Source organism: Corythoichthys intestinalis, chromosome 17 (assembly GCF_030265065.1).
Source record: "Corythoichthys intestinalis isolate RoL2023-P3 chromosome 17, ASM3026506v1, whole genome shotgun sequence".
Lineage (NCBI taxonomy): Eukaryota > Metazoa > Chordata > Actinopteri > Syngnathiformes > Syngnathidae > Corythoichthys > Corythoichthys intestinalis.
In genome coordinates, this window is record NC_080411.1 from 9,157,811 (window position 1) to 9,180,171 (window position 22,361).

The window sequence follows — 22,361 nt, forward strand, 5'->3', positions numbered from 1 at the left end:
TGTGCATTTTTGGCAGGTGTGATACTCGGGTGCGACTTATAGTCCAAAAAATAAGGTAACTTGAAATCTGAAGTACCGTAATTTTTAGACTATAAACCGCTACTTTTTTCCTTCATTTTGAATCCTGCGGCTTTTCGTCCAGTGCGGCTTATTTGTTGATTTATTTGGGTTAATAGGCAACACTTTATTTGACAGCTGCGTCATAAGACAGTCATAATTATGACGTGACACTATCATGAGCATTACTGAATGCTTATGTCATTAAGTGTCACCTGGCAAATTATGTCACTAACTCCATTTATGTCCATCTTGGATCTTTTACATCCATTCAAAAGTGAGATAATTTGCCGGATAACAATAAATGACATCTTTTATAAGCATTCATTAATGCTCATGACAGTGTCATGTAGGGGTGTAACGATACAGAAAAATCTCGGTTCGGTACGTACCTCGGTTTTGAGGTCACGGTTCGGTTCATTTTCGGTACAGTAAGAAAACAAAATGCAAAATATAAATGTGCTAGTTGTTTATTACACATTTTTGTGCTTTCAACAATAGGAACATTTGCCTATACAAAGCTAGAATTCTGCTCAAAAAGTAGCGGGTCTTTAAAGATAATCCAAGAACAATTTGCCTTTCAGACCCTGCGTATTGGTCAGCTTTCTTTCTGAAAGAAAGAAGAAAAAAGAAGTCCTGTGCTAAAGAGAAAAGCGGTCCCAATGACAAAGATTTTAACATGTATTTAACAAATGAAATGCCTCAATGAAACATTTTTTTTTCTTATGAATGGTTTTCAAAAGCTTTATTGGTGGATTTTCTCAAGTTAAAGCGCCACAGAGAAATTAATAAATTTAATTGTGTAAGCAGGATATGTGTATTATTCTTATTATTTAATTACATGTATTTTAGCTCATTTCAATTTATTTTATTTAAATGGACTATTATTTATTTTATTATGTGCTTATATTTTACAAATGTGATGGAGTATTTATTTATATTGTATATTTTATGTTGTATAACTTTAGTTCCTATGTGAATATTAGTTCCTACTTGTTTTATTGTGGTAGGAGGGTTTTGTATTGAACACGGGGCCGTGTTGGTTATTATTATAGCAGAGAAGACAGGAGTAAATCAACAAAGACAAGTCAACTGTGCCCCGATCTACCACTCAAGAGATCTGATGGACTCAAAAAGTAGGTTACGATTGCATATTAGTTTAAAAATCGACCGGATCCACCGTATTTTTACACGAGTGACTTATATTACGTCAGAAACTCGTTCGGTACGCGTCCGTTCCGAACCGAGCACCACGAACCGAAACGGTTCAATACTACTACATGTACCGTTACACCCTTAGTGTCATGTCATAATTATGATTCTCTAATGACAGTCTTATGGCGCCACTGTCAAATAAAGTCTTGCCAAATACCATAATTAGTAATTAATGAAACAACTGGAACAGTAACTGAAGAAATAATTACCACAAAACATGAATTTTGATTGTTATTTCCATTCGTGGCGCTGCAATGCATGCTAAGAGGCCTGTTGGACAACAACAGTGTTGACCGCAGAGGTTGACTGTCTCGTTCTAAGGGAGCAGTGATGGCCAAATGAAGCGTCTTGAAGCAATGAAGCTTTGCAGCCAATTGGTTCTAAGTTTCATAGTGGTTCATTTGGTCGTTTGACAGTTGTATGATGCCGCTGTCAAATAAAATGTTACCGGTTAATATCTTTTGGTGTAAATATCCCATAATACAGTGAGGACAGCTGTGAATTTTAGTCCAGTACGGCTTATCCTTAAACAAATGGTGTTTTTGTGCCAAATTTTGTTGGAGGCGGCTTATAGTCAGGTGTGCCTTATAGTGCGAAAATTACGGTACATGGGTAGTTATAAATACGCTGTTCGCTAACTGTTTGAGGACGCTTCAGGCAGGGTTCGTTTATCTTTTTTATAGCCAACTTCGAGCACTTTTTAAAGTCTGCTTCCCTGCTAAAGCTGCTGCGCCCCATGACCCGACCCCGGATTAAGCAGTCGATAATGGATGAATGGATGGAAACAATATCTAAATGTTTTGTTGTTTTTCATTTTTACGATCAGGCAGAAATAAAATATGGTGCCTTCTCACAAGTACGCAAACATCTGCCAAAATGTTCTACATCCTGGAGACTCAAGTAACCTATTTTGAAAGGAGCCAATTTCAGTGCATTCCTGGTAGCAGTGAGCGATTTGTGATAATTGCGCTTTCTTTGAATTTTTGGACACTGGAAAAATGGCTTTCACGCCTCCAATTGCTAAGCTAAATGATATCTCGATGTACGTTTGTTTGAAACGGTAGTTCACAACAACAACTATTCCCTTCTCACTGAAACTAGTAAAGCTCTTTACAATTACAAAAAAGCTATCACAATAGTCCTCCTTAAAATAATTCTTTTGCTGCCAAATTAATGTCATTTAAGACCAGAAGGAGGTGATCTTACACTGGTCACCGGTCACCATATTTGTGCACCTAGTCAATATTGTCCTCATTTTCATTTATAGGAAGAGGCTGTCATACTTTGCGTGGGACATCTCTCGAGAAGTAGCTGTAGGGCGAGAACTTCAGATGACATGTATCCTTGGTGGTGTTGCTCACAATGTCGATGTCACCAGACTGCCAGAAACAAAGTGAATCATTTTAGACTTCTGGCATGGCACATTTCAAGAATTCAAGTTTCATATTTTGAGGGAATACAATACATAAAATGAACACAATGAGCGAAACTCAACCTGATCAATCCAGAGTTTCCCCACGATAATATTGTGCACTGTCGAGGTCACTTTGCTCCACACGTAGTGGTTCCCGCTTGAGTGGAACTGCAAGTGAATCTTTCCTGTTGTAGATTAAAGGACCTTTAGATATCAGTAACAAATGTTAGATTTTAATTAAAAAATAATCGTGCGACTACAAACGACTAAACTAACGACCTAGGAAACTAAATGTTTAAGGTGCGTTCATGAACGCCACGCTCCTGAAAGGACGCCTACGCAAAAAGGAGCAGCCTCATGTGTGACATCATCTGCGGGGGTCACCTCCAAACTGGAAGTTTATAATTTTTCGGCGTTGTACGGTGCATGCTGCTGATGCTTCTTACCTAGTGGCATGACAGAGATGTACTTCCCACGGAATTTGCTGTCAATAGTTATGTGTTGCCACAGGGTCCATCCACGCTGTGAAGTGACGTGGTGGGCAGCAGCTGGTGGGTGGTGACTAACCTGGAAGTGAATCACAGAAGTAACTCCATATTTTAAAATCCCTGATGAATTCTGGTCTAGCCAAATCAAGGATTAGTTCCAGCTTTGGCTTACACTTAACTGAGCAACAATGGACAAACTCCCATTTTAAAGATTAATCTAATGCCAATTAAATCAGGGATTAACACCCACAAAAAAAAAATAATCAGAAAACAAGTTATGATTCCACCTTTATAGGGCACTCATTTAACTCAATAGCTTCCATTGACGGGGCTAAGTATCCAATTTATTTTTAAATGGAAGAGGCTGTGGCGAATGATCGCTTCTAGTTCAAATGAAATGGACGTCTATCATGTTAGTGGTGGGCAATGAGTTAAATACTATTAAATCAAAAATAACTTTAATGTTATTGGAGGCCAAACCCAGAGTGAATTTCTGTTTTTAGTCAATTTCGTTTGATTCCTATTGGTTTCAATTCCGCTTATCCTCACAAGGGTCACGGGGGTGCTGGAGCCTATCCCAGCTAACTATGAGCAAGAGGCAGGACCTACCCTGAATTGGTTGCCAGCAGAGGTGGGTAGTAACCAGTGTTGTTAATAACGGCGTTACAATATAATGGCGTTACTAACGGCATTATTTTTTTCAGTAGTGGGTAATCTAATTAATTACTTTTCTCATCTTGGCAACGCCATTACCGTTATTGAGGACGGAAAGGCATGCGTTACAATGCGTTACTATATTGGTCGAAAAGTCTGAGGGAGACGGACTCACCGAGACGACAGAGCAGAGCAGGAGTAGGGAGGAGGCAAGAAAGTTGTGACGCCGAGCAAACGCGATGCTAGGTAGCTCCAATAATACATGTTGTAGCCGATAGCTTACAAACTACGCCCGCATGTTATGGTAGATATGGTAGACATGGTAGATATCACATGTACAGTACATAGATATAACTAGATGCAAAATGACAGACATGGCACTAAATGAGTTAGTAGACAGCCGCCATCTTAAAGCAGTAGACTTTTTAGGACGGCTCTGTTGTAGAGAACCTTCCTAGCGAACCTAAGTAACTTTTTATCTAAAATACTTCTAAATTGGCAAAATCTTGACTTGAATCTATCTTTAAATGATGAAACAGTTTTAAAACTTTCATATGTCGAAAGTAGAGAGAAGGGAACTAATGCAATAATGGGAGCAATTTTAACAACTTTTAATAGTCGATTCAGGGTAAAGGGTAAACTAGGGTAAAGAATTGGGCTCGGGCCAATTGTACCAAAAACCTTCACAAAAAACTTCACGTAGTGTGGCCAATGTTTTTTTTTTTTTTTTTAATTTTTTTTTAGGGAAAAAAAAAAAAGTAATTATCACCAATTACTTTGCCAAGTAACTAATTACTCTGACATTCAGGTAATTGAGTTACTAACGCAATTACTTTTTGGGAGAAGTAATTTGTAACTATAATTAATTACTTTTTTTCAGTAAGATTAACAACACTGGTAGTAACCAAAGGTGGGTAGAGAAGCCAAAAATTGTACTCAAGTAAGAGTAACGTTACTTCAGAATAATATTACTCAAGTAGAAGTATCTCTTCATGGGACAACACTGACAAAATGACACTTTGACACAGTTAAAGTAGTCTGTGTGCAGCTTATATAATAGAGTTAATTTATTTCCCCCTCAAAATAAATAATTGACACAGATAGACGTCCAGTCCATTTAAATTGTGAGTATTGGGCTGACTGCCCTTATAGTTCAAATAACTCATTGACACAGATAGACGTCCAATCCATTTAAATTGTGAGTATTGGGCTGACTGCCCTTATAGTTCAAATAGATGGGACGTCTACCACTGCCAAGCTAATTTAAATTCACAGGAGAAGTAAAAGCGGCACATGATTGGACGTCGATCATCGTCAGTGAGTTATGATACGAATGTATAAGTGTGACTATTTTGGGGCTTTGACTCACCTGTTCACAGATGGAGCGGTAGCCATATTCCTGCAGGCGGTCCAGTTCATAGGTCTCCCCAAGTAGAGGGTTGAAGGGTTTAGATGTGCGATGTATGGTGGTGGAGTAGGAAGAGACTGAAAAGGCGGCTACCAGACACATCTGCTCCAGAGATGAGTCGCAGCGAGCCGCCCGGTCCAAGAGCTCGCTGTACTCCACGTCCTCGGTCAGACGCTGCAGCATCGACAGCGGCTCGTTGAAGTTGACCTGCCGTCAATAAGGAACTGAGTTGGACTGAATCACAATTATTGTTTGGATTTGTATGCGATGCATTTACAGGCATTGGTATTTTCGACAAGTCTTTCCCAATACAGTTCTTCATGATGCTCCACAGGTTGAGGGAATAATTGGGTTTGTCTGGAATACGGTTACGTCTTGTTCGGCGTAGCTGCATGTGGTTTGAGTCTGAGGTGTCCTGAAAGAAATTAAGGCTATATCTTAGTAAGCCTGGATGGTAAATCAACTTTTTTTTACGTTTTTTTTCTTTTCTTTTTTTAAATACTTTAAATTCCAAAAATAATTTGACGCAAAAAAAAAAAAAAAAAAAAAAAATTCATACAAGTCTGGCCTGTGTAAAATTTGCTCCTGGAACTGAATTAATTTTTTTTACAGTATTCATTTATTTACAAATCTCTTATAAATTCACATAACTAAACTCTTTACCTGCCATGGACGGCAATAGGCATCCAATCCATTTGAATTGAGAAGTTTTCCAGTTCAAATGGTTTGGGCATCTACTAGTAATAAACCCATTTAAAATTCACTGTTAAAATAAGCCACTTCGCGCAGCCCTACTCCAATATGTCATATAAACGAAGGAAGCGAGGTAAGACACCTACATTCTCGTTATGGGTCCAGTCACTGGGGATTCCGCCACTTTTCATACTCTGACTACTCCCTGAGCGCCTGAGAAAGGGAGTAATACCTTGGTGAAGCGAGAAAGTTAAACGGATGACTTTAGTATACACGAGAAGTCTCACCTGTGCTTAGTCTCGGCATTCACAGTTATGAATGAAGGAGCGTCTTCCATGGCGTCAAAGAATTCATCATTCTCATCACTCTCGTCCACCTCGCGAGATCTCTGCCCACCTGCCGGGATATAAAAACATCACTGGGTCTCTTCCAGTGCTTCCAAAACCGTGACAAGTAGCGTGTAAAGCTGTACAAAATGTTGGTCAGGCACAACAAAATCAAATTTTTTGAACCATTCAGACTACTGATAAAATTAAACATGTATACCCTTATATACAAAAACATTTTGAGTAATTGTCGACTAAAACCAGACGAACACATTTTGAAATGACTAAGACTAATAAGTATTTTCCTCCAAAAGACTTAAGACGAAAACTAAAACGGCTGCAAAACAATAGTCCTCAAAATGAACTATAGTGATCTCTCGTTTTTCGCGGTTATTGGCGGCCAGAACCCGTCGCGATAAGTGAAAAACAACAAAGTAGCACCCCCCCCAACCCACCCAAAAAAACTTTGTGTTCAATGTATTCGGATTCAGCATTTGAAAGATACATATAAAGACATGTTTTTTCACTTTTTCTTCCCAAATTAAACATGTATATATTTTAGTGCTGCAACGATTAATCGATTAACTCGAGTATTCGATTAAAAAAAATATTATAATTAAATTTTGTTGCTTTGAATATTTATTGAATTAAAGTTGAGTTGTAATGGTTTATTTTGAAAGTGTTTACATTTACCTTTATTGATTTGGGTGGATACACTGCCCTCTGGTCTGCCTCCTTTCATATGGCTGAAACCAACTGCTCCCTGTTAAGACCAACCGAGCTAAGTTTTTGTTTGGGCTAATTTTTTTTAATGCATTCGTAGTTTAGTTTATAGGTATATTTAGCCATTTTTTGTGGGAATATGAGTCTGAACCATTTGTTAAGAGCATTAAAAAAAAAAGTTAGCATTTTATAACATTTAAGGTAGCGGACTTTTGCTATGTAAGTTAGCCAATTGTTCTTTTGTTGTACTTAGATACTCATGTATTTTTTTTATACCATTTGAGGCTCAATCGGGTATTTTAATTTTTCGTCTTCCTTATCCGATTACTCGATTATTCGAACTAACTAGTTCATCGATTAATCAACTACTAAAATAATTGATAGCTGCAGCCCTAATATACAGTATATTAATAAATGGTTTTTAAGCACTTCAAATGTAATAATTATGTTAAGTTTTAAACATGTTACTGTCCCACCGAATTATTTTTAAACAAGAATAAAGTAGAAAAATTCTTGTTTTTATCAAATGGTTCATTGAGCGGGCCCACGCGGGCCCAGCTACTCACTTACACACAATGAGTTGCCACAGCAACTGTTTAACAAGTTAAACGATGAATGACACATGCGCCGCTTTTAATAACCAACTCCAGTGCACAGCCTGACCAACAAAGAGCAGCAGGAGGGAGAGTGAGACTACGTGATCGGCTCGGAACGACTCATCTGTATTTATTCTTTTTCTAATTGGGAAAAAAAATCCGCGATGGACTGAGGGCGCGAAGTTTGAAGCATGAAGTAGCGGACTTGGAACTGGATTTTATTAAATCCTTTTGTCCATAAAAATGCGACTTATGTTTTTTTTCTTCGTCATTATGCATTTCCTAGCTTGTGCGAATTATATTCTGGAGCGATTTATAGTCCGGAAAATACGATATATCAACAGGCAGCTTTTGTGCGTTTGCAATTAAGAATAGACCGGTGTCTCTCACCTGTGTAAGAGGTGGGCTTCTCCCTCCAGGCTGTCTCCAGGCTATTGTGCTGTTTGGCTAGCTGCTCAATGGTGGTCTCCAGATAGTGACGCTGCTCTTGCTCATGCTGCAGGGTTTTCTGCCACCTGCGGTTTTGAGCTTGTGCTACATCCAGGAAGTCACGACAAGCCTGACAAGTGCAAACACAACACGGGGTTCCGTCGACACGTTCCCCGTCCGATTTTCAGCTAACGGCGGCAACACTCACATTGATCATAGCATTGGAGGTAATGCGAAAGAGAGCGGCTCGCTCATTAACAGCCTTCACTTTGTCCGTGTTGTCAATGCACGCGCGGAGATCCTCGAATTCGCTGAGGGAGCGCTGGAGGGCAGCGCCATGCTTTCCGATCAGCTCGTTACAGGTGCTCAGATCATCCAGTTTGCTGGCCAACGTCTTTAGCGTGCCTTGGCTCAACACTCGAGCGTCATGCGTGCCTGGACTTTCGTCATCACCTGAGTCATCTGCTCAGAAACACCAGGACACAAAAAATGTCTATATGCGATTGACTGGATAAGACAGAAGCAACTCAAACAAGCTGTATCCAAGACAGATTTTAAACTGTGGTCATTCATCCTAAAGGTTAAGAGTAGGGTTGGGAACCTCTGGGTTCCCCACGATACGATACACGGTTCACAATACCGATTATCTCACAATATGGCGACATAACAATTATCAAAACATGGTTCAGGGAATAATTTTTTGGTATTCTACAACTAATGAACAGGAAAAACGAGCTCTGCTCTTCATTTCTTAACCTTAGACTTACTCACCGAACCCAGTTTAAGAACCATTTGTTTAAAACAAATGAACACGACATCGTCGTGCATCTGGAAATTACATCCAAGGATGAGCCAGACTTGTGGAAGTCTGCAATTCTCTTCCTGATATTTTGGCTTACTTCTATTGACTTTTCCATGATGGAACACCAAAAAAAAAAATGGTTTCAGGTGTACCTTCAAATCAAAGATGGAAATGCAAAAATTATCAATACATGGGACAGGAAATAATTAAAGGATATTCTACAAAAGTAATAAACAGAAAAATAAGCTATTTTCATCCTTCTGCTGTGAATTGGAATGAGTTTATTGCTTTTAGACGTCCAATACATTTGAATAGGGAGGCTGTTTTATACAGAGGGAGAAGACACAGTGGTATGAAGAAGTATCTGAACCTTTTGGAATTTCTCACATTTCTGCATAAAATCACCATCAAGTGTGATCGGATCTTTGTCAAAATCACACAGATGTAAAAACTGTGTCTGCTTTAACTAAAACCACCCAAACGTTTATAGGTTTTCATATTTTTAATGTGGATAGCATACAATCAATGACAGAAGGGGAGAAAAATAAGTACCGTATTTTTCGGACTATAAGTCGCACCCGAGTATAAGTTGCACCAGCCATAAAATGCCCAACGAAGAGGGAAAAAAAAAACATATAAAAGTAGCACTGGGGTATAAATCGCATTTTTGGGGGAAATTTACTTGATAAAATCCAACACATAGAACAGATATGTCATCTGTAAAGGCAATGAAAAATAAAAATGCAATAGATAACAACATGCTGAATAAATGTACAGTATGACAATGTTACATAATGCATTAACAACCAAATGTGAATGTGGCCGATATGTTAACTTAACATAGCTATTAAGAGTTATTCAGGTAACTATAGCATAAAGAACATGCTAACAAGTTTACCAAACCATCGATGTCACTCCAAAACACCAAAATAAAATGTGAAATGATATCATAATTATCAATAATTTCACACAAAAGTCGCTCCTGAGTATAATTTGCATCCCCAGCCAAGCTATGAAAAAAAACTGCGACTTATAGTCCGAAAAATACGGTAATTGAACCCTCTGCCTAAGGAGACTTAAAGAGCAATTGAAACCAATTTTTACCAAACATTTTAAGTCAGGTGTGTGCCCAATCACTGATGAGTGGTTTAAAGTTGCCCTGCCCACTATAAACCACACACCTGGTAAAAATTGTTTTGATTGATTGATTGATTGTCTGATGTGAATCATAGCTCGGTCAAAAGAGCTGTCTGAAGACCTGCGATCAAGGATTGTTGATTTGTATGAAGCTGGGAAAGTATACAAAACCATCTCTAAAAGTCTGGATGTTCATCAATCAACAGTCAGAGAAGTTGTCTACAAATGGAGAGAGTTTGGCACTGTTGCTTCTCTCCCAAGGAGTGGCCGTCCACCAAAGATGACGCCAAGAGTTCAGTGCAGAATACTCATAGAGGTAAAAAAGAACCCTACAGTATCTGCTAAAGATTCACAGAAATCACTGCCACAGCCCAATATCTGGGTGCACACATCAATTGTATGTAAAACTACGGCCAAAAATGGTGTTCCTGGGAGGACTCCACAGAAGAAGCCACTGCTGTCTAAAAAAAAAAAAACATTGGTGCTCGTTTAATGTTCGCAAAAAGCCACTTGGACACTCCACAGAAGTTTTTGCAAAATATTTTGTGGACTGATGAAACCAAAGTTTAATTGTTTGGGGGTAACACAACGTCATGTGTGGAGGAAAAATGGAACAGCTAACCAACATCAACACCTCACCCCCACCGTGAAGCATGGTGGAGGGAGCATCATGATTTGGGGCAATTTTGCTGCTTTAGGACCTGGACAAATTGCAATCATTAATGGAAGATGTTTTGCATGAAAACCAGAAGCCATCTGTCAGACAGTTGAAGCTAAAAAGAGGATGGATGCTGCAACAAGCCAATGATCCAAAACACAGAAGTAAATCAACTTCAGAGTGGTTTCAGAAGAACAAAATACACGTTCTGGAGTGGCCAAGTCAAAGTCCAGACTTGAACCCCATTGAGATGCTGTGGCATGACCTAAAGACAGCGATTCATACCAGACATCCCAGGAATCTGACTAAACCACACCAGTTTTGTAGAGAAGAATGGGCCAAGATTAGTCCTGATCAATGTGCCAGATCGATATGCAGCTACAGAAAGCGTCTGGTTGGTTATTGTTGCCAAAGGGGGGGGGGGGGGGGGGCACAAAATATTAAATGTGATGGTTTATTTACTTATTTTCATTTACTTATTTTTCCCCCTTCTGTCATTGTTTGCATATTATCGTCATTAAAATATGAAAACCTATAAAAGTTTGGGTGGTTTTAGTTATGGAAGACACTGTTTTTTCATCTGTGTGATTTTGACAAAGATCAGATCACATTTGATGGTGATTTTTACAGAAATGTGAGAAATTCCAAAAGGTTCAGAAACTTTTTCATACCACTGTAATAGTAAAAGTACTGTGGCTAGTGCAAACCCGCGGAGTGTTATAGTCCCAATTTTGATCATTTCCTCCTACGTGTGTCCATAGTGATGCTCAATCCATCAACTGTGGGTGTGCTCGCACTCATGAGTCACCGATGACAATCTCCAAAGTACTTAGAATTCATAATCCCATGTATTTCTACTTATTTTCTGTGATATGTGTTGAAAGTATGTCACAATACAGAAGCATTATGCAATTATTTGATTCCTCTTCTAAATAGGTCAAGATATTTGAAGGGTTTTCGAACCTCTCCTAGATCACAGTCCCCTCCTAATTTTTGTTGTTGTTGTACATCCTGACTCATCTTTTTAAAATGAAGATTTTGTTGTCTTAGACTGGGTCGTCACTCCGAGGAAAATCCATGTGACTGATGGAGAGTCTCAGAGAAAGAAAGGGTGGAGGCAAATTGGACTGCGTCATCTTCCCCAACTTCTAAAAATAGCCAAGCTTTCTGACTGCACAGACTTATGTTTCCAGGGCAACTGTGTACATTTACAATTTCCCCTCGTGGAAAAAGATGGCGCGTCAGGAATGGGCTGCTATATTTTTTGGGAATGAAAATAAAAACATAAATAAAAAACCCTCTAGAGACCCGGCATCTCCGTGCAGTATGTAGACATTACATTTTGTGTCATGTAGGCCACAATATTAACTTTGACAAGCTATGAATTTTACTTAGATTGTCACTAGTAAATGTCCAAACTGTATTCTACATGACTTTTTATTTATTTTATTTTTTTAACTCATTGGCTAACATTGACGTCTGCTTGTGATGAATTCATTTAAATTCAAAATAGAAGGATGAACAGAGACATAATTGGACGTCTATCATTGTCAATGGCACTGAAAGAGGTAATTACTGTGTTTTCCACACTATAAGGCGCATTGAAGTATAATGCGCACCAACCATAAACTGCCTATTTTAAAACTCTTTTCTTACAGAATATAGCAGGGTTTCCCCTACAGATTTAAGATAGTGGCGAAACGCCACACTAGAATAAAAGCCGCCAAGCCTTGCAAATGATGTAGCGGAAGCCTAGTGTGAAGGGTTCAGCGGCAACCTATTAATTGTGTATTGTAATGTCCGTAATTAAGCGCGGCCACTTAAAAGACGATCGGACTGGGGAGCTGTGACGTAGAGGGAAGCGAGTAGGAAGAATAGGAGAACGGGCTAGACAGCGAGAGATAGCCATCGCATGTTGCAGCAGCCTGCTGTTATTGTTTTTCATTATTGTTGTTGCCACAAAAAAGTGGGTAAGCCAATACAGACTCCTCTCCTTCTCCCCCCCCCATCCGGGTCGGTAAAATATTTCGGATCGGACTTTTTGGCGAAAGTGAGCGGTGGACGCCCGTCTTGAACGGAAGGCCAAGTTTGAATGAATTTGTGCCGAGAGGCGAGGCCCAAAGCGTCGGCGCACTAACATCAACAACACATCCAATAGCAGAGGGGCAAGTGTACTTATATCTGTGCTATCAGGCTATATCGGCAGACAGATATGCACAATCACGGCTGCTGTGACCTTGATAAATGCGCTTTTTTTCAAGTTTCGCATGCTCTGTAACACTCGAAAAATGACTCTCACACCTTTCCCTGCTAAGTTAATGGTACCTCGATGTGAGTTTGTGTGGGAAAAAAAAAACAAAAAAAAACTGTTCACCTTCTCACCGTAACTAGTAAAACTCTTTACACAGCTATTAGAATTTCCCCCTACTCCTTGAAATGGGTCCGTTAACAGATGGGCTATTATTGTTGTGGTAATGCAGTACGTGTTAGGGCCAAATAAAAGGAAAAACGACTATGAAAAATTCTCTATTTGTCAAGATATGATGCAATTTCGCCAGGGCAGGACATGGTGAGGCTGTCAGACTCCAATGCAGCCCACCACCACAGCTTCAAAAAACCCTAGGGGAAACCCTGTATAGGGCGTATTGAAATATAAGACGCAGTAGCAGTAGTAGTAGTAGTGGTTGAGGTTGCGTATTGCATCCACTAGATGGAGCTGCGCTACAGTGACTGTCATGCCATGATTAACTAATATTGATCCATATGTAGGGCGCATTGGATTATAAGGTGCACTTTCTGCTTTTGAGAAAACTGAAGGCTTTTAGGTGCGCCTTATAAGACGGAAAATGCGGTACTCAAAATAGTAATTTTCCATAGAAAGGGTTATTTCACTATTTTTTTGCAATAGGTTAACATGTTAAATAGCTAAAAATGTGCACAAGCTGTAAATATGTCAAAATCTTTAAAAAGAAAAACAACCTACTTTTAATGCTCTCCTAACTCGGAGTGTGTCAATATATTGAATTGTGATATATTGTGATTTTTGTATCCCAAAATTTTATCAATATGCTTCCGTGAAGAATCTATCGTTTTATAAAGGTGTCACGGTTTAAAAAAATGTTTTGAAAGAGTACAATTGTGTCTATGTTAACTCACTGTTGTTCATTCAATCCCTCCCAGTCAGTATGGATTGAACGTCCAGCCATCCACCATCATTGGCACTGAAACCAAAGGATTTTAGGGCATTTACAGGTTACTTCCTGGTGATTTTCAGTCACTTCCTAGTTCATTTCCTATAAATTTTGGGATAGTCCTAACTAACTCCCTGTTAAGTAACCCTAAATCAATAAGAAATGACCCAAAATCAACAAGAAATGACCTAAAATGCCCAAAGTGGCTGCCATTGACGGCTATAGATGCCCAATCCGTGAGAAGTGGGAGCGGTTTTAAATGCTGATATTTCCTGCTGATTGACAATTTAAGCATTAATCTAATACTCATTATTTAAGTGGTTAGCCATTCTGAGACAAAAACAGAACACGAACAATGCTAAAATGCCAGGTCAGAGTAAGAGGAAGCATTAATGTACTTATTATAGGTGGAATTTAAACCACCTCCACCTTTTTTCCCCCCAAAATAATTTCACTAGTGCAAAAAAAGCCACTATATCTCTTAACTGTAAATGTTATAGTAAAATATTCCCATTGATAAATTTCAGCAACATAATAAACAATGAGTGAATTAATCATTAGCACAAAATTTCAAATAAAGGGTGCTTGCTCACTACTGTAGACGAACCTTTATGAGCGCGAATGAAAATCAGCAATTCCACATGCATGTTAACACACACGGATGCCTGTAGTTTCTATTTTAAAGCCTTAATCTTTCCTGAGCAGTAAGCAATTAATTAGTTACTTACAAGGTGACATTCATTGGGAAATCTGCATTCATCCCGCCCTATTTGTCAGCGTGCGAGCTGAGGAATATTTTGAATGAAAATCTTCCTTCTCTCTCTCCTCGCTCTCATTTATTTAACTATCCATCGCCTGCTTCCAGACGGGGAGGTGGAGCCCAAAGCAAGGTCATTCATTCAGTCTTGCTGTCGTCACAGTTGAGCACACCAGGGAGAGGGAGAGGAGGCGGGAGTGTTTACGTCATTGTGACACTCGGAGTATTAGATGTGTATTAAATTCATTCTGTGAAACTTCATTACATGTCAGGGTCAAACATCCCATCAGGAAAGGATAGTGATGACGACGAGGACAACATGATAACATCCACGTCACTTTAGAATGGCCTTGACTGATACTTCCTGAACAATACTACCCTCTTGTGCCCAGTGAATAATATACAGACATTCAGGCGAGGCCTTTTCAATAGAGAGACAGCAAGAACGAAAAGTGGTATTTGACAATGGCAAATTGGCTTTTGGCACATGGCAGTTTTTGTGGCATATGGCAAAATGTTTTTTGGCATCTGTTAGTTTTTTTCGGGCAAATGGCAAAATAGCTTTTGGCAAATGGCAAAAATGGCAGTTATTTTGCCATTTGGCAGTTTTTTTTTAAAGATGGCAATGTAGCTTTGGGCATAAGGCAGGGTTTTTTTTGGCATACGTATACATGTATATTTTGCAAAATATTTTTTGGTACATGGCCAAACAGCTTTTGGCATATGCCATATGTTAAAACCCTGCCATATGCCCCCCAAAAATGTCATACGCCCAAAAACATTTTGCCATATGCCAAATGACAATGACGACAACATGATGACGTCAACCTCACTTTAGAATGCCCTTGAGTGATACTTCCTGAACAATACTACCCTCTTGTGTGCAGCGAACAATGTACAGACATTCTTTCAGGCGAGGCCTTTTCTTTACAGAGACTGCAAGAACAAAAAGTGGTATTTGACAATGGTTAAATGTTTTTTTGCATATGGCAGTTTTTTTGGGCATATGCCAAAATAGCTTTGGCATTTGACAGGGTTTTTTTGGCATATGGCAAAATGGCTTTTGGCAAATGGCAGTTTTTTTTTTTTTACATACGGCAAAATAGCTTTTGGCATATGGCAGTTCTTTTTTACATATGGCTAAATAGCACAGGGCATAAGGCAGGGTTTTTTTTGGCATTTGTGTATATGTATATCTGGTAAAATAGCTTCTGGCATATGGCAAAATAGCTTTTGGCGCATTGCAGAATAGCTTCTGACATGCCATATGTAAAATAAAAATAAAAAACTGCACCCCCCCAAATGTCATATGCCAAAAGCCATTTTGCCATATGCCAACTGACACATGCCAAATAACAATTGACAATGACAACAACATGATGTCCATTCTGATCCTGAAAAAACCTTATATGCCAAAACCCATGTTAACGTGAGATTTGTATCGCAAATCATATCGTGAGGTTTCCACTAGGGTTGTTCCGATCATGTTTTTTTGCTCCCGAGCCAATCCCGATCGTTTTAGCTTGAGTATCTGCCGATCCCGATATTTCCCGATCCAATTGCTTTTTTTTTTTTTTTTTTTTTTTGCTCCCGATTCAATTCCAGTCATTCCCGATAATTTTTCCCGATCATATACATTTTGGCAATGCATTAAGAAAAAAGTGAATAAAACTCGGACGAATATATACATTCAACATACAGTACATAAGTACTGTACTTGTTTATTATGACAATAAATCCTCAAGATGGCATTTACATTACATTCATTTATAACATTCTTTCTGTGAGAGGGATCCACAGATAGAAAGACTTGTGACTTTGTATATTGTGACTAAATATTGCCATCTAGTGTATTTGTTGAGCTTTCAGTAAATGATCTTGTAGCCATGCCCAAAAGCATGATGGGAAGTGGAACCATGACTGTGCGTAGTACTACCAAGTGATATATCTTCTCTGCGTTAGGAAATAACATAAGGTGATAAGAAAAAGATCAATTGCTACCTTGCTTCCCCACATTGCTTGCCATGATATGTCTAATCATAGGGAGAGGAAGTGTAAGGCTTTAGCCAATTAAAAGAGGGCTCCAAAGGCTGCCAAATTTCACTCAACTCATTAACACTGCCTTTTATCTCTCTATATAGGTAAAATGGCACCATTACAGATTGAGCGCGACAATGCGTGAGTGGGTCGTGCAGCGCATGCATTAACGGGACACATTTTTAAAAAAATTAATTACCGCCGTCATTAGGATAAATTTGATAACCCTACCTTAAGCCTAAACTAAAGACTCTGGATGAGTAAATATTATGTCTGTAACGTTAAATACAATTAGAAAACAATTTAATTACAAAATATATATATATTGTATATAAAAAAAAAGGCATGGCCGATATTTTTTTTGCTGATTCCGATACTTTGAAAATGACGTGATCGGACGCCGATCGATCGGGACATCTCTAGTTCCCACCTCTCTAGAATTCGGTGGACAAAAACAGGAAGTGAACGATGAAATCACAGTATCATGTTGTGGTACTGTTTTACATTTTCTTTGAACCTAACGGCAAATAGGAGATCAATTTGAACCTTGATTATGTTGGCTTGGATTCTAATGTATAGTTTACTTTATGAGAAACTAAAACAAAAGTACAGTGGTACCTCTACCTTACGAAATCAGTTCAAGAAGTAGTTTTGTAAACTGAAAAATCCATGAATAGAGATGCGTTTTCCATGTAAATGCCCTAATTAGGGTTGTTCCGATCATGTTTTTTTTTGCTCCCGATCCGATCCCGATCGTTTTAGTTTGAGTATCTGCTGATCCCGATATATCCCGATCAGATTGCCTTTTTTTGCTCCCGATTCAATTCCAATCATTCCCGATAATTTTTCCCAATCATACACATTTTGGCAATGCATTAAGAAAAAAATGAATAAAACTCGGGCGAATATATACATTCAATATACAGTACTTCATAAGTACTGTATTTGTTTATTATGACAATAAATCCTCAAGATGGCATTTACATTATTAACATTCTTTCTGTGAGAGGGATCCACGAATAGAAAGACTTGTGACTTCGTGTATTATGACTAAATACTGCCATCTAGTGTGTTTGGCTATCTAGTGTGTTTGTTGAGCTTTCAGTAAATGATACTGCAGCATGCCCCAATGCTTGATGGGAAGTGAAACCATGATGGGAACTGGGAAGTAAAACCATGACTGTGGGTTGTGCTACAAATGGATATATCTTCTCTGCTTTCGGGAATAAGTTGAGGTGTTAAGACAATGATCTATTGCCACCTTGCTTCCCATGATGTTTCTAATCATAGGGAGAAGGAATGCAAGGTAGAAGCCAATTAAAGATTGGTATCAAAGGCTGCCAAAATTCACTCTACTCTTTTGATGCTGCCTATTATCTCTCTAAATAGGTAACACTGCGTTGGAACAGATTGTGCGCGATAGTGAGTGAGAGGGTCGTACAACGAATATATTAATGGCAACAAATATTTTAGCATGACAATGAATAATTGCTGTCGATGTTGGGATATTTTTGATAATCCTACATTAAGCCTAAACTAAAGACTCTGGATGAGTGTAACACATTATGTCTGTAATGTTAAATACAAATAGAAAAAGATTAAATTGAAATATATATACATTAATATAAGGCCTGGCCGATATTTTTTTGCCGATCCCGATACTTTGAAAATGACATGATCGGACCCGATCGATTCATCTCCAGCCCTAATTCAGTCCAAGCCACCCAAAATTCGGACATTAAATCTTTAATAAAGCATAAAAATGCATCAAAACATGTAACAAATACATGTTACAAAAAGATTATTGCACACCAAACATGAGAGTTGTGCATGTAAAGCTGTCGGAACACCTCATGGCCCGAGGGGCGAATGCAGAGGACGCTGGGATACACACATACAGTAGAGGTCCCTCCTAGCCAATTGGATGCGAGGAAGATACTAGGAAATCGCCAATGGCAAAGCAGCTATAACTATGTTACGTTCAGTAAACTCAGAGCTGCGAGTAGCAGCTCATACCGTGTTTTTGTCTTTCGTATCCTGACATTTTATTACATAAAAAAAGGCAAAGTTTTCAGGTTGAAGTGCATCATAACCTGAAAATTCCGTATGTAGAGACGTTTGTAAGTAGATGTACCACTGTATACTTCGGAAAACTTTCCCCACTTTAGAAAACTTTAACGTTTACCTTATAAGAAATGCTGTGAGCGTGCAAACTCCATTTGAAGTCCGTCGAGAAGCTTACCAGAGTGATGAATGAGGGCATTGGCATTGATTTTGGCCTGCTGCAGTGTCGACAACCAGTGCTGACACTCCCCTTCAGAGGTGGCCTTCAAGTGATAGCTCCGACCTCCGTTGGTTATCAGGAAGTTGCACGCGTCACCCTGCTCGATTTGAGCGGCCGCAAGGGGAATTGTGCCTCGGCAGGTGTGCCTCATCTCTGCCTGCGTTCTTAAAGGTGGACAGAAAGTAACACAATTTCCATTGGTCACGCAGGAGGATTAATAAATTATAAATTTGAGTGTATAATTTCTTGATCAAAGAATTTGTAAACAGGAGGGACCAGCAGGGTTCACTTTAACACAAAAAAATGATTCGGGTTGCATTCCTTTTAATCTTCTCAAAATGACGCATCTGGTCTGTATCGGGGAAATCAGAAATTCAAAGGATTTGGAAATTTTCAAGCTAACTCTTTCATGCATGAATCAAGATTTTTTTTTAACCCTTACTCATATAACTCATTGCCTGCCATTTATTGTGTTAGATGTCGAAAATTATTTTGCCTGGGATGGACGAATGAACGTCAAATGAGTGCCATCAATGGCACTTAAAGATGAGCAATCATAGCAAGTTTTCCCGGTTTGAATGAATTGAAAGTCTATTGCAATCCATGGCATGCTATCAGTTAAATACTATGGAGAAAAAAAAATACAAATAAAAAAATCAACATACAGTGATGCTTGTTACTTCGCACTTTAAACTTGGTGCTCTCAGTCCATTGTGGATTTTTTTCAATTAAAAAAAAAAAAAAAAATACAGTATTTTATTTAAAAATGTTAAGATATATGAATGTATACACGGAGCCCCTAAAGCAGCGGTCTCAAACCGACTCCACAAAGGGCCGCAGTGGGTCCTGGTTTTTGTTCCAACAGATCCAGCACAAACAGTTCAACCAATGAGGTTTCTACTAACATAAGCAGCACCTGATTGCAATCAACTGATTACACTTGTAAGAAACCAGATTGGTGAAAAGGTATTTGTCTCGTTTGGTTGGAATGAAATCCAGTACCCCCTGCGGCCCTTTGAGGACCGGTTTGAGACCACTGCCCTAAAGGGACATCAAAAGAAATATAATAAATTGAAACAATCTGGTAAGCATTAGCATTTAAGATATCAGACTTTTTTTTAATTTTCACAATATTTTACGAACACACAGTGAACGCTGAGGAATATCCCATTAAGACCATCCCAAATTATTGTCTTTTCTGCATTATTTTTATGACAAAAACAACGCAATAATAAAAAAACAAATAAATTCGATTTACAGACATCACAACAAGTCCACCCGAGGAATAGTGACCTTCACGCAGCTCCTTTTACCTGTAATATGAGAGCAGGCCATTGCTGAGGACGAACCACCGCCTCTGGTATCCCTTCAAGTAGTTGGTCCATTTGAACAGCCAGCCTTTGTGGGTGTCCAGACGCGGCAGTTGGATCCCCGGGAGAGTCGGGGAGGGCAAACTCCTCACCAGCTCATCCATGAGCTTTCCTCGTAAGGGTAAAAAAAAAAAAAAAAAAAAAAAAGCGACGCGGAGAACCGCTAGCTTCCCCGTCCAGATGAGCCCAGCTGTGCAGGCTAAGCTAACCGACTGCAGCTGGACGGCTAACTGTACCAAATCAGTGTCCTCCCACAGCCCACCATGTACCCCCTGGAGAGGGACGAATTATCCGAAAATAATTGCAGACGTCAAATAAATGAAAATAAAAGTGCACGCTTTCTTCGAACGACTTGCATTTTGAAAATTGACGTTGTAATAAATAGCTCACAAGGATGCCATTAATGATAGCAGGCAGCAGGTGTACGCAGGGCGGCCACGTTTCGAGGACAACTGGAAAAGACAAAAACAAGTGTTAAAATTCATTAGCTTTTCAAATGTAGGATAAGGAAAAAAATTTTTTTTAATTTATACTGTACCGCGTTAAGATATTTGAACTTTTGCTGCCCCTGGTTATCATCGAACTGAAGATGCAGGTTTGTTTGCGACAGTGTTGGCAAAATACGGCACAGCTATAATTAGGTGCATAAAAATAGAAACTGGTATTAACTCATAAACGTCCAATTCATTTAAACTGGGGAGGACTGGCTGTGAAATCTCTTTTCAGTGCCATTAAATTGATAATTCAATGTAACGCATTCTTACATTTAAAAATAACGCTTTAACTGCCCTAATCCCAAAGAAAATGAGAAAATAAAAGTAATACTAAAACATCGTCAGGGATAGTAATGCATGCTTTTAATATGCGCAAAGAATTTTTCATAAAAACTTTTTGACATTCAGTGAAAGCTCAAATTTTCCTGTCCCAGGTTTAGGACTGCAGCTGTCGATTGTTAAAGTAATCGGTTAATCTATCGATTAGTTAGTTCGAATAATCAAGATATCTGATTACAATTATTCAATGCATTACAAAATTAATTTTAGGATATGTAAAACAAGTGTGCAATAATACTTGTTTTGGCTTGCTAAGATTACTTACTTTCAAAAGTGCATCAAATGCGAATACAAAATAAAATTCCTAAGCGTTTCTTCAAACTATGAAGAATTGCACTTTCATTTCACAAGAACGATAAGTGCATTTAAAAATAAATTTAAAATACTCGAGCTTGGCCTCAAATGATATAAAGAAATAATGAGGATCTAAGTACAACAAAAGACTAATTTGTATCGGAAAAGTCTTAGCTTAAATGCTATAAAATGCTAACTTACTTTTGTGCTCTTAACAATTCATTCAAACACATACTCCAACAAAAAACTGCTAAACATAGTTCTACACTAAGTAAATGCATAAACAAACATTAGCTCAAACAAAAACTTACCTTATGTTGGTCTTAACAGGGGGCAGCTGGATTCAGCCATGTTTGGCGGTCATATTCACTGTTGCCACTAGAGGACAGTATCCACCCAAAATCAACAGGACTAAATGCAAACACTTTCATTACAAAGCATTACGCCGCCACTTTATTAAACGAATCCTTGTCGCAGCAAAATTTGATTCGAAGATTTTTTTCTAATTGAATTACTCAAGTTAATCTATGCCGTACTACTTAGGTTATGTCTACCAAGTTAAATTGTATCCACTACCCAGGGTGACTTCGTGCTCATGGCAAAAGTGTAGCTAGGAGGTTCATTAATTGGTAGTTATGCTACTTGGTTTGTTGTCATTTGATAATTTGTTTCATTTTGAAACCTTGAGTTTGAATTAATTTTTTTATTTAATCAAATGTCATTATTTAACATTGTATTTGGAAGTAATCTGCTTGCATGCTGTACATGTGAATTGTGAGTGCCAAAAATAGCAAGTTGCTATTGCAGACCAGGTCGGGAACAGCAAATATTTTCAATATGTATCCTGTTGGACTGGACATCATGTTAGAAAACTTTTGGGAAGCATATAATTTGTTTTTTTTTCCCCCCCCTAAAGTTTTTTTTTTTTTTTTTTTTGAAAAAAAAAAAAAAAAAAAAGCAATTTGGCGCCCCCTCCACTGGATAGCCCCCTAGGC

The 22,361-nt window shown here is 38.6% G+C and overlaps 1 protein-coding gene across 4 annotated transcripts in view; it reads right to left on the minus strand.

Annotated features, from left to right (window-relative positions):
* The window catches only part of osbp2a (oxysterol binding protein 2a), a 30,150-nt gene extending 9,269 nt beyond the window's left edge, over window positions 1-20,881 (minus strand). Inside the window, exons 1-12 of one of the 4 annotated variants that reach the window (XM_057819716.1) lie at window positions 20,778-20,881; window positions 20,183-20,691; window positions 18,828-19,033; window positions 8,212-8,465; window positions 7,965-8,133; window positions 6,217-6,325; window positions 6,076-6,142; window positions 5,514-5,651; window positions 5,198-5,443; window positions 3,133-3,253; window positions 2,768-2,871; window positions 2,556-2,651 (exon numbers count right to left, since the gene is read on the minus strand). In XM_057819716.1, coding sequence (XP_057675699.1) covers window positions 2,556-2,651; window positions 2,768-2,871; window positions 3,133-3,253; window positions 5,198-5,443; window positions 5,514-5,651; window positions 6,076-6,142; window positions 6,217-6,325; window positions 7,965-8,133; window positions 8,212-8,465; window positions 18,828-19,033; window positions 20,183-20,343 — 1,671 coding nt within the window. In that variant the 5' untranslated portion in view covers window positions 20,344-20,691; window positions 20,778-20,881. Of the gene's footprint in view, window positions 1-2,555; window positions 2,652-2,767; window positions 2,872-3,132; window positions 3,254-5,197; window positions 5,444-5,513; window positions 5,652-6,075; window positions 6,143-6,216; window positions 6,326-7,964; window positions 8,134-8,211; window positions 8,466-13,756; window positions 14,089-14,519; window positions 14,711-18,827; window positions 19,034-20,182; window positions 20,692-20,777 lie in introns of those variants that run through there. The other 3 variants (XM_057819719.1, XM_057819718.1, XM_057819720.1) reach the window with 3 other exon arrangements.
* Window positions 20,882-22,361: the final 1,480 nt, after the last annotated feature.